This window comes from Uloborus diversus, chromosome 9 (assembly GCF_026930045.1).
Source record: "Uloborus diversus isolate 005 chromosome 9, Udiv.v.3.1, whole genome shotgun sequence".
In the NCBI taxonomy this organism is placed as follows: domain Eukaryota; kingdom Metazoa; phylum Arthropoda; class Arachnida; order Araneae; family Uloboridae; genus Uloborus; species Uloborus diversus.
In genome coordinates, this window is record NC_072739.1 from 34,235,641 (window position 1) to 34,249,137 (window position 13,497).

Consider the following 13,497-nt stretch of genomic DNA (forward strand, 5'->3'; position numbering starts at 1 on the left):
CGCAGGAGATTCACAAAAACTAATTGAGAGATACGTGGATGGGAATCGAAAAAAAATTCTCATGGTAGTGTGAGAGGTTGACCATATGCAAGCTCAGCAGGTGAAACACCAAGATCTTTTACACTTGAACGGATCCCAAGCATGACGAATGGTAGGGCTTAAGGGGGGGGGAGTGAAATTGTGACATGGGGGAAGGAAAGAGTAAGAAGTGTGATATCAAGCATTTTTTAATACGAATATGTTTATGAAAAGTAGCTTGCAAAACGATTCATTTTCTAATTACTGTCAGTCCATATTCTATGTAAATACTTTCAAAATATGATTAGTAATAACGTAATAAAATCCAAAACTACAAAAAGGTGCTGCCTGTCAGTTACATTTACCTTATTTCTATTATTAAAATTTTCATTATCATGCCATAGCATCACATATTAATTTCGGTAAGAATCACGAAATTGAGTACATGCTAGAACTTCATATTTTTTTATTGCTTGTCAGCTGGGTGTCGCGGTGATTGGGCATAGGCTTCGCATTTCTTTGGTATCAAGTTTGAAGCTGCAGTTCAAGTGTTCAGCCGGTCGATTTCTAAGATATAGAAAACCGTCAGGGTCCTTGTCACACGATTGCTGCACAAGATGCCTTGAGCGCCTGCTTCGTACAGACACTCTGAGACAATAAGAACGAGATAATTCTTTTTTTTTTTCGAAAAGTATTGATTTTCAAGAACGCATACCTAAAAAACCACTGGAAATTTTACATATACGTATGAAAACAATTTCACAATAAATTCAATAAACTTTCACTTTATTCGGAAGCACATTTTTCCTGCCGTTTTCGAGACATAATCGAAAACCATAAAATTTGGCTCCCCCTTCCCACTTTTAACTCCCCCTTAGGGTCGGGGACTTTCAGTATGTTTACTTATTAAACTTGTAACAAATTTCTTACTGAGGAAGTGCTGGCTTTTTGCACTTCTTCAGTTCACTTTCGTTAAACAATGCCATGTGTGTGGAGCTAACTCAAACTGCATATACAGTAAAACCTCAATAAGTAGTCAACCGTTTAAGTGGTCACTCCGCTTAAGTCGTCGTTTTCCTTTGGTCCCGACAAGGTCTCATTCACAGTAATGTAAAATGATCCTCTTTTACTGGTCACCAAATTTAATTTTACCCCAGTTAACTAGTCACTCAATAATTGTTTTCTAAAATTCTCTTCTTATCGGATTTTAGAAACTAGCGTTAGACTTAGAATGCTGTGTGATAGTCATTTTTCCTTGAAATCTCGCTACTCACTTCTGGTCATTCAAAGCATATTTCTTGCTGAGACTCTGTCTAGTACCAATCATATGAATCAAACTCCATCCAGCAAGGCAGACAAAATTTTAATGTCTGGAGAACGTTTGTCAGTATTTAACATTCGTTATAGGTACAACAGACGCAGAATTTAAAGCTTGAAGCACGTTAAAAGACAGTTATTTTCAGTAAGCAACAACTTCATCAGTCAACACTGATGGATTATTTTAAAGAACAGTAAGTACATTAAAATGAGATATTATGATTAAGTAATGTATAAGTAAAAGAAAATAAAACTAGGTAACTATAATGAGTGTTTTCTCCTTCTTTTTAAAGTTTCCATTAATTTATAGACATAGATTACACAAGCTTTTGGTTTTTCTCACTGATTTTTACAGCTATTCATGAAAGTACTTGTGAGAAGTTTTTTTTTCCTTCCTTATTTCCCACTCCACATAAGTAGTCACTCCGCATAAGTGGTCAAAATTTTTTGGTCCCTCGAGTGACGACTTAACGAGGTTTTACGGTACTTAGTTCTGCAAATCTCCGTCCGATTTCTTGGTAAGGAGCCGTCCGTAAATGATGTTACACTTTTTTTCAACATTTTTGACCCCCTCCCTTTTTGTCACAAAGTTCGTTTTGCAAGCTTCTTTTCAGAAACATATTCGTATTAAAAAATGCTTGATATCATACTTCTAACTCTTTCCTCACCTCTTGTCACGAAATCACAATGTCACGAACTCGCCCCCCCCCCCCCCTTAAACATCATTTGCGTTGCAGTAATCCACAAATACTTCTTTATTGTCCATCAGGATTGTCGAATTCATTGAGGAAAGAGAAAGTGTACGATCCTTTCGAGTCAGTTTAAAATTTGTGAATGGTAAGTGTTCCATTTTTGACATGAAAGTGCGTGTTTAAAATTCTGTAACTTTTGATTGGTTGAATAAAATATACAAAATGGCGTATCAAATTGAAGGAAATTTAAAGCTCTACAACTTTGTCGCTGAAAATTTTCATGAATACTGATCCTGGGAGGCACTAGGAGCAAATGTTTGACAAAAAGAGAGAATACATATACCCGTTAAATTATTGGAAATTCGACAAATTTGTGTAGAAACAATTTCGTAAGAAGTTTATTTAGCTTGAATTTTTATTTTAAACGCATTTTTTTCCAACGTTTCCGACATTTTCTCGAAAAACCCAAATTTTTCTTCCCCCTCCCTGCTACCTTTCGCTCACCCCCAAGAGTCGGGGACTTTTAGTATGTTTACTTACTAACTACCCTTAACAATATTCTGAAGTCAAAAATTATTGCATATTCCATGCACGCTACTAGTGATGTTCCGGATAGCCGTATCCGCGGATATCCGAGGGAAAATAAAAATCTGTATCCGTTACTTTTTTGTCGGATTTTAAACGGATCGATTTGCAAGCAATTCTAAAAAATTTTAAATATTTGAATAAAAAACTCTTAAATTCCGTTTGAATTAGTTTTATTCCCTATTTAAATTATAAGGTATCATTTTAGAAGCAAATTCGTATCTCCCCCCCCCCCCCCTCGTTGAAAAAAGGAAGGTGAAATATGTTTTAAAAGTCTGTATCAGTGTGTCTTTTTGTGGCATCGTAGCTCCTAAACAAATGAACCGATTTTGATGATTCATTTTTAATTCAAAAGGTGACTTGATCAGAAGTATTCTTAGCTTAGCCTCGTTTTTGTAGAACTTTAATTACCGGAGAAATTAATTAAAAAACGACTTAACGTTTTCCACAATTATGGTGGTAAAAATTTACCCGTACGTTAAAAATGTTGGCCCTAATTGAAAGAACGAAGTTTTCTGCGTTTGATATTTATTTGAAACTTCCAACTTATATACAGTAAGAGCTATAATCTTGTAAAGTAAATTTTAAATGCAATTCTAAGCCTTTATACGCGTGATTAGTAGCGATTTCATAGTCGGAAGATAGGGAGAAAAAGCTCAATGATTTAAAATTTTTACCTGCTGTCAGTTCATATTTGTTAACAATGTCTGTTCTGACCCGCAAAATTCATCTAAATCTAAGGTCGGCTCTCTGGGACGTTTTGTTTTTTTAATTTTTAATTTAATATCAGTTTTTGTTATTGATTTGGGGTTTCTGTTATTCTTCATTTTTCTTTTTCTCGGCATCCTTTAAAAAAAGGTGAGACTAAATTCTCTATTTACTGTTTGTAAAGGTGTTCCCGGCTCTGTATTTCGTCGGTCGGAGTAAGTTCAGTGGAATGGGTCATTGCTGCATTTATACTGAAAATAACATGCGAAAAATTATTTCTAGTCTGTCCAGTAGCAGCTTTACACTCTTGCTCCTGTATCCTACATCTACCGAGTAAGCTAGAAATAATTTTTCACATTCCATCTAAGCATTAATGCAGCGCTGGCCCATTCCTTCCAACTCTGCCTCAATTTTAACGGAGATTTCTTTAAAGATTTAAAGAGTAAATCATAGTGTTGATTATATTTTTGCTGCAGTCGACATTTTTTGAAGAAACTGCCATTATCCTGACGGGAATACCTTCCGTAACAAATTTTACGCTTGGATGTTTTAATTGGGTAAAAAAAATTGAGATTCGTATCCATATCCGCGGATCTTGACACTAATGATCCGGATCCGTATCCGTATCCGCGGATCTACTTTTTTAACGATCCGACACGCTACACCTTTGTTTTGAGCACTCATTGACTGGACTATATCACGTGATACAAAATTTACATTTTTTTTTTGCGTTGCCAGAAAGGTAAGAAATAGGTTCTGCCATTCCGATTCACTTGTAGCCGAATTGTTTATTCATTGCCCCACCTGGTGTAGAAAAAACAAATTGAAACTGGTGCGCATAAATTTTGATGAGAAATTGATTTTTTCACATTTAGAGGACCTGACCTTATTCCTACTGTTAACTCGATATGGGTTTTCAAAACCCCGTAGTTCAAGGGAACCCTGCAAATAAAAACAAGTATTAAAATCAACTAAAGAACAAACAAATTAAACGTACAGTATTTGTTCATAAGTTCCCTTGCTTGCCAGTATGCTCTTTCTGATGGGTACCGCATGCGTCCAAGGGAATGGAATAGATGGAGATCATCCATTTCGTCATTTGGGGCCAGAGAGGCCAAAAGTGTGTTCTATAGACAACGATTTAAAACAGGTGTTAGAAAAGACAATCCTGACGCGTAGCTAAGTGAAAAGAAGTAAGCGTCATCTCTGGGAGCATCCGGAACACTTCGACAACTAAGGTTAATTGTCATGTCATCAGGTCAGTTCCAGGAGCGGATCCATAGATGGGTTGGGGATCACGCCCCCCCCCCGCCCCCACACGCACGTACACAACTTTAGTAAGTTCTATAAATAAAATGGAGCATTTCATGGAATGCTAGAAATTCGTTTTAGCAATCAGATACAGAATATGTAACTTGCTTATTCTTGTTTTTTTGGTCAACTACTTGCGGATCACCTAGTATATAAGCTAGGTCTGAATCGGGTTGACGATGAAATTTTTGAGAAAGTTGTAAATGGCAAACAAGATAAAAATTACGTTTCTTTTTTGCAACTTTTCATACATGTTAAGGATTTTCCAGTGTTTATGAACATATGGCAGTGACCTCATTAAAAGAAGCAACTATATCATTTTAGTTATGAATATCAATTACCTGTATCCTCTAGAACCTGAATCATAAAGACATTCAGCTCTCACATGACAACTGTTTATGACGTTGCAGGGAATCTCAGCCTGTTCGCACCTGTAACCATCGCCGTTGTATCCCGGGTTACACTGACACCGGTATCGCAAATCTACCGAATCATAAGCACAAACAGCCTGTTCGTGGCAAGTGTTGCGTACATTACATGAAGCATCAAGATCTGGACTGCATCCACCAATTCTTCCGGGGCCTCTGAATCCAGCCAAGCACTGACAACGATACCTCTGGCTGCCTGAGTCGTACAGGCACTGTGCGTTGGGGTCACAGTTGTCAGCTGTACTGCATTCGTCAACAGGTGTGCACGTCTGACCGTCCCCTTCATACCCCTGGAATAAAATGGATGATCGAAAATAAAAATCAGATGCAATCAAAAACAAAATAATCTGAATTTAAAAATTAACATAAGTTCTATTTGACTTGAAAAGACCAAATCAGGCAGTGAAACGCAAAGGGATGTAAGTGGACATTTTCAAGTTTTGAGTAAAATGCGTTTAAAGATAGCATTCTAGGTAGGCTCCATTGAATGTTTTTTATAAATCATGTTATACAACAGCACCTACCAGGGTTACTAATTCTAAGTCATGTCTCAAGACAGAGGAGAGGCTCCCCTACTATTTGTACTGGTTATCTCCAAATTTTTAATTTTGCCACTTACATCCCTTTGCTTCTCACTGCTTCAAATGTCATTAAACTGGCTGCATATATTAATTGGTTATAGCAATGGGATTTTTTTTTCAGGAAAAATGTTGCAAAACATTGTAACAAGAACGAACAATAAAATTTTAATGCCGATTCTGTCAAACTATCTCAATATCCGAGCAATTGCCGGTCGTCTTGCCCAGTGGTAAGAGAAGATTTTATTTACATCAATAATAAAAGATCAGAAAATCTGTCAATCTATTTTAAAAGTCAGATAAAAACTTATTAAAACATACCTTACCTCATTACAACGGCAGACGTCTCTCCACACAAATTCATCTCTGGTACACAATGCATGGGGAGAGCATATGTTGACACGATCGCAACCCACATCATCGGCTCTAGTGCAAGTCTGACCATCGCCTCTGTAGCCAGCGTTACACCGACATTGATACCTGGGACGAAAGGAAACAGATTAGTCGTCAAGTCATCGCTTTGTTATGCATTGCAATGCACGTTGTTCACACTCGTTTTGACGTATACAATGTGGAAAGAGGACAGCTTTTTTTTTTTCTCTCAGCAATCAAGAAGATTGCTTAGGGATCTCACTCCGACCACGGCCTGACGTAAGGAAATCTCAAACGTCTTCATTAGAGCTACTTCATAAGACTATATAGTAGCCTTAGAATAAATGCTTGGTTGAAGGTTAGATTAGTCGCATGACTCATTTTAATTTGGTTAAAGGACCAATGCTCAAACCGTCACACAAAAATTGTTTTTTATGGTAAAATTCATTGAAAATTTCTTTATTATAATAATAATAATTATTATTACTATTTTGACATAAAAATTTGAAATTCTGTTAAGACCTTCAAAGATTTTTTTTTAATACTATCTTTCAAAGTTTAACAGAAAAAAATACGTTATTTATTTCCCCCTCACCATTATAGTAGCAGTGACGGATATAAGGAGGAGAAAGCTCGGGGCCCTTACTACGGTTGGCATCTGCTTGGGTGGGGGGAGGACAATTGCACCTTATTTCTGAGGGTTTTTGTCTTTGAAACTCGATATAAAAACTTGAAGAAAGATAGATCAAGGGAACAGGTTCTCGATATTCATCTGCTCGGAAAAATCGACGGTCCAGCATTGCATTACAGCTAAAGTTAAGTTCGACCATGACATTTTTTCATCATAAAACCGTCCAAGAATAAATACACTCAAAACCATTGCAAAAATTTATATTTCTTGACAGATCAAAGTTTTAAGAAAATACTCCAATTTGATCTGTAGTTTCTATTAACGGAAATCACACATTCATTACGAAAGTAATTTTTTATTCAAAACTTATTATCGTCTTTTCTTTTTCCAAAAATATGGTCACCGAGAGCAAGAAAGCTCACATCTTAATTAGTATAGCATCGCAGTAACTGCTACGAAAAATACCTATACAAATGCTTATGACAATCCATGAAGTGGAAATAGTGTTTAATCTGAGAATGATGTAAAATCTTAAAAGGTAAACTAGAATGCTTGAAAAATTATGACTTTTAGAAGTACAGAGTAATTACCTAGCTGCTATTCAAGATTGCGAAACTTAGAAAGTTTCAGTAACAAATCAATTTTTTATTAATTAATTTATCCATTTATTTTTTTTAACGATTTTTACTTCCTACGAGTAGGCTTATTTCAGGTACCTGTAGTTACAGCCGTTTATGAATTGAGCAGGTACGTATTTTTTGTGTTTCAACGTAGTGCACAAATTGCCCAAAATATATTCCTCCCTTTTTCCGCTTTAATCGATTACATTTGTTTTCTGATAAACTTAAAAAACTGTTTTTATGTCAAAAAAAAAAAAAAAAAGAAAAAAGAAAAATGAAAAAAAAAAAATCAATGAAAAGTTTTATCCTTGTTTTACAAAAAGGTGATCTTTTGAGATATCACCAAATAAGAAGAAAATCGACGCTGTTTTGCTGTTAAAAAATGAAGTTAATACTATCGAGGGGTAAATCAGTTACCACTCAACAGGACCTTTTTATAGACCAAATTATATTTTTTGATGCACAAAACAGAATGCTAACATTAAATCATACCTCTGTGATTGGGAATCAAACACACACTGGGCAGCAGGATGACAGTTATTAATGACGTCACAACTAGAAAATGGTCGTTCTGGAAGACACACGTAACCATCTCCGGAGAAGCCAGCATTGCAGGCACAATAGTACGCTTCTCCTACTTCATCGTATAAGCAGCTACCATCTGGATTACAATTGTCTGCGATATCGCAAGAGTCCTCCACGCAAACTACACCATTACCTTGCAAAATGGAGAAAGATTCCAATATAAAAATACAATGTTATTTTAGAGTACATAACTATAATTTCTCCTACGTATTATTATCAAACATGCTACCAGCGAGAAGTATTACACGAAATTTACCATGTGAAATTTAATGACCGAGAAAAGATAAAATGGAGGGAGTGAAGACTTTCATTCGTGAAGCCAAGACCCCAAGTCACGTGACAGATTTTAGAGAAAAGCATTAGAAAAAAAAATCAGGTTTCTTTCTCTTGTTTCATGCAAAACGAGCCAACTATTCGTCGTTGTTGAGACACATGACTTGGGGTCTTTGGGTCAGCTTTCGCTAAGCCAATGATTGGACTTGCTTGTTCTATTTTAATTCCTGCTCTAAGACTGGAGTTAGTATCCAAAGCATCCGTAACCAAGAGTGAAACAAGAGGGAAAGGTCATGACCCCACCCCCTCCCATTTAAGATAACATTAGGGTGCTTCAAGAAAAAAAATTTTTTTTTTAAATGTCTCTGGTCTTACCCTGATTTTTTTTTTTTTTTACACTATTCAAAAAAGATGGCGTAGGCGAATTTTCAGTTCAATAGAATAATATTTAGAGGTGGCGCAACACGATTGAAATCTGTTGAAAAGCAGCAATTCGGACAAATAGAGAATAGCGTATGATGCCATAAGTTGAAATAACATTTCATTTAAAGGGGAATGATTTCAAATGTTTTTTTTTCTTCGTCTCTACACGGCAAACAATCTCCAATCAGTCAATAAAATAATAACTCACTGTGAGATAACTCTCTTCCCCATCCCGCCGTGTAATTGTATCTTCCCTTGTTATAACTTTTGCATAGCAAAGGCATCTGTACATCTCAGGCTGCTACAGTAGAAAGTATGGGTCGAAAAGTGGATGATTTTACACTTAGCCACTCGTCCGTTAAGAAGACAAGGGTAAACTATTCGCAATGAATTTAGCTATCAACTTTAAAAAAAAAATTCCAATCTGTGGCTACAGCCTCCTTGATGACGGGAAACTAATGCGAAATATATCCGGAAAAACAAGGGAGGATCGCTTGCCAGTTTTAGTATCAGGACCAAACATTGATGATCAGCTGCTGGGTGTTCCTAAATTAGAATCGGGAACAGGAATTGCTATGAAAAATGCCGTTGGAGAATTGTAAGACAAGTGGGAGCTTACTGAGCTCTTACGAGATATGTGCTTCGATACGACATACAGTAATACTGGTACTAAAATTGGAGCATGTTCGAAGAAATATCAGCTGTGGCTATTGAAAAACTGGTTCTGCATCTATGGTATCTCAACGAGCATCTCGTAGCACTCGCATTCTTTGACTTGGATGTTTCAGTGGAAGAAAAGCGAGAGATGGTCAAAGCTCTTCATGAACGAGACGGATGAACTACTAAAGCGCTCAAAATTGCAAAAGGAGGATATTCAGGAATTGATGACTAAGACATTGTCCAGTTTTGCGACAAAAAACACTAACATGTTTTTCAGCCTATTATGTATTGACAGGGAGTTCCAGCAAGTTGGTCCTGAGCATTGGGAACTTCAAGATACCTACCAGCGAGGCTTCGATCTAGCTGAGAAACTGATAGTTGTAAACGTCAATGCGAAGGGTGGCGTGGCCCTTATCGAAACGTTTGCTAAGACTATTACTAAAGACGAAGAGCAGAGACGGTGTATTCTTCAAGTGGTTCAGTACAATCGAAAAAAGTATCGAGGTTGCAAAAAAAGTAACCATAAAAATTAATTTGAGACCTAATGAGCGAGTTACTATATTAGCCCAGTAAATTTAAGATTTTTTGCACCACAAATTTATAATTAAGAAATATTTTCAAAATTAGTGCCTCATAGCATGTAGAGTAAATCCTAAAAAGTCCACTAAGTTCCCATGTGAGCTTCCGTCCAAAATGGCGGATCAAAGATGGCCGCCAGAACTTTTATTTTTCCTTATAACTCGGGCAAAAATGAAGATTTTTCAGTTCTAAAAAACTGTATGCTCTAAAAGTAATACTGTTTCGGTATGTACCCTAAAATAATCAATAAAAAAGTTCAAACAGTTGAAAAAAGCTAAAATAGCCAAAAGCTAATATTTCTATTTTCTACGTAATAAGCAGCAAAACAAACAAGCTTCTGAAATAAAGATTTTGTTATGGTATTCTTTCTAAAATATTAACTGCAAAATGATTGATAAATTCCATTTACTGAATAACCAAGTAGCTTTTATTCCATTTCTGAAATCTTGCTATCTCTAGCTTTGGAGTGAGAATATGATAAGGGGAAAAAAGTGACCTTTAAAGAATTTTCAAGAAAATTGTAGAATATTTAGTACTTTAATTACTTTAGTACATTTAGTACTTTAAAAACTGGTATATAATATCTTATTGAAAAACATGTAAAAATATATAAAGAGAAGATAGTAATATCAGTAAAAAATCTAGGAAGAAAAATAAGCATCATCATTCAACATCGTCATCATCTTCATCTTCGAAACTGTGCACAGGCACTGAATTTTCACGTGTTTCACCTAAACAGCGCATGCAAAACTTGGAACATTAAAGATCTGCGTTTTCATTGGCCCCTGAGATCACAGTCTCACATAATTGCGGTTTATATTGTAGTCATAAAACATTAAGTAAAGAATAAGAAGGGGACAAACGAAAAAACCGGAAGTGACGAAAGCATTGTGCACAGTCCACTTTCTTTCGTAACACATCCCCAATTCAATAGGATTCATGTTTTTCTTCAGCCACTATTGTACTTGAGGATAAACACACGCAGGGATCAAAGTGACCAACTGACAAAATATAGGACATTTTTTGAAAAAAATATAGGACACATTTTGAAAAAATATAGGATTTATAGGACACCAAAAAAAGATTAAATTTTGCATACACATCATAAAGAAGTTACCTTTCAGTGCCATTGATGAAAAAATGTATACAAAAATTGTTAGACATACCTTATTGATTCTTTCCTGTACTATAAAAATTTAAATTTCTCATACGCAAAAAATAAATAAGTAAAAACGATGATAATATTATGGGAAATAACAATTTATTTCAATTAAAAATCAAAATAGTTTAGCAACAAATTATATAGAACTGCTGACTCTGAGAAGCTTTTAAATTTTTTATTACCAGTGTCTGTTACAGCTTGCCCCGCCTCAATGTCAAGTCTTAATTTTTAATTTCCAATTCCCCTCATCTATCATTGCCTGAGCTGAATTAATGCTTTCGTTACAACCTCTAGTTCTATCTCAACCTTGAGATAAACCTCTCAGTTTATCTCAAGAAGATTTTTTTTGTTACATCACTCAATTTAGGTTTTATAATTTTCCTTCTTATTTCTTTCAGTTTTTTTTCTTTCTGTTCCTTATATTTCAAGTGTGCTGCTTTGCACAGCTGGATCATTTTTTAAATTCACATTAATATTTTCCACAGGGAGTTTTACGTCTTATCACTCGGAGAGCAACAATTGCGTCTAAATTCATGTTTGGTTTGTCACTACTAGTGACTAGTCAAAATTCTTTGTTTAAGCCTCTCTCCTTGGAAGTTTGGCCATAAGAGAAAGTCAGGACAGCCTTAACAAATTTGGTCAAATAAGGGTAGTGCAGATTTTCATCCTTCAGGTTAAAGATGTCATTCCAATACTTATTGACGAGGTTATCTGCTATATTCTTAGGAAGACCTTCGTCATTGATGTACATTAGGGTGTATCAAAAAAAAAGGAAAATTGTTTTGTTAAGTGGCACATCCTCATATTTTTCCTTTTATGTCAAAACTAAAAAAAATCACATAATTTCAACAACGCCAACCGTGCCGACTTGCGTCTGAAATTGTGAACCATCACTTATGTACTAAGCTGAATCCAGAATTTTTTTTTTTTTTTTTTTTTTTGAAATTCGAAATTTTATGCTGGTAAAATGTTGCCCCTACAGCCCTATGTGTAACAAAAAATTTATCCAAATTTTAAAATATTAAAGTATACAGCAAAAGCCCTTTTTTTCAAAAAATTCAATTTTTCCATCTTTTTAAAAAAGTTATAAATTTATATAAAAAATCAATTACAAAAATTATTAGCAAACACTTGTTTAAATCAACATTTGCAAATGAATAATAAAAAAAAATAATGTATTTAAAATGAAAAATTTAACTGAAACATGAAAAAAAAAACATATTTTAGTGTACTATGTGAGAGAATTAAATATTGCATGAGAGCAAAAACTCCTACTTATAATGCTAATTACCTACTTTATTATTTATATTTTTCAGCTTTACAATTTCTAAAATCTTACTTTATGTTTTTTAAAAAATATATAGAAAAAAAAGTTTCTTGAAGAAAGTTATAAGTTTTAGGCTAAGTGCAGGACAAGGGCGCCCATATGCAAAATTTTAAGTGGGGGGGGGGGCTCAGATATTTTCTCCATAGAAATCAATTTCAGTACAGATTTAGAGTTATTTAAAGTTTGACATTTTTAATAAATTATTCATTAATTGCTGGAGAAGAAATGTTTTTACATTTTTGCAAAGAAAAAAGTAATAAAAGCAAGGAAGCTCTAATTTCAAAGGCGGGGAGGCTTGAGACCCCTCTTGCCCCCCCCCCTCCCATATGGGCGACCTTGGTGCAGGACACTTCAATATTTTTTAACTTGAAAAAATGTTTTCGTGGTACATTTGGGGCAATCAGGGCAACATTTTATCAACATGAAATTTCAAATCTTTTATTAGATCTAACTCAAGTAAATTTTCACCAGTTTTCCCTTTAAGAGCTTCTTTTTTGATGACGCAGGGCATAACTTTCAATGAAAAGTGACATAACTCGTTATGCATAAGGTGTAAAATTCCTCTGGGGTACCAAAAAAATAGGATTTTTATTGGAAATATAGGATTTATAGGAAATATAGGATGGTTTTTGACCTTTTTTGAAAAATATAGGATTTATAGGAAATATAGGACGACTTTGATCCCTGCACACGGTTAATGCTGTAAAGTTGCTGCACTTGTGGGTGGAAGGGTTGCAAAGTTTTAAATTTCAAAAGAACGAGTTTTGGTTACTTAATTATTACTGCGATTGTATGGTACCCCCACCCCCATCTGGTGTCTTGAGAATTAAGTCTTCCCCAACCACAAAGATGTTTCAGAAACATTTCTGCAATCTGAATGACCTTTTCTGGATCAAGCTGGAACTATTCAACTGTGAGATTAGAGAAAGCAATTTGCTGTTTTCCTGTAGCAACTTGAGAGCTCCAGATTTCTGCTTTCTTAATATTGCTGACGTGGACTCCCATCCTGTGGCTGCGTGGAGAAAAAGAAGAGGATCCTTCAGGGAACCCAAGGCTTTTTTTTTACTATCAATATAGTGTAAAATTTTCTTTTGTATTAAATTGGTTTGGGAGTGACAAATACAGCGTGAAGTTCCTGACATACCCCTCTTTCACTTAGAATCGAAAGTAGATCTGCATTCCTATTACTGCGATTGGTCTGGAGCTGTTTTGGTACGTTTTTATTACA

General features: G+C 35.2%; 1 protein-coding gene across 1 annotated transcript in view; it reads right to left on the minus strand.

Moving 5' to 3' along the window:
- LOC129230150 (nidogen-2-like) overlaps window positions 1-13,497 on the minus strand; it is a gene marked incomplete at its 5' end in the record, with an annotated part of 71,986 nt that overhangs the window by 23,420 nt on the left and 35,069 nt on the right. The window contains 3 exons of the mRNA XM_054864552.1: window positions 4,973-5,349; window positions 5,964-6,117; window positions 7,753-7,978. Coding sequence (XP_054720527.1) covers window positions 4,973-5,349; window positions 5,964-6,117; window positions 7,753-7,978 — 757 coding nt within the window. The remainder of the gene's footprint in view (window positions 1-4,972; window positions 5,350-5,963; window positions 6,118-7,752; window positions 7,979-13,497) is intronic.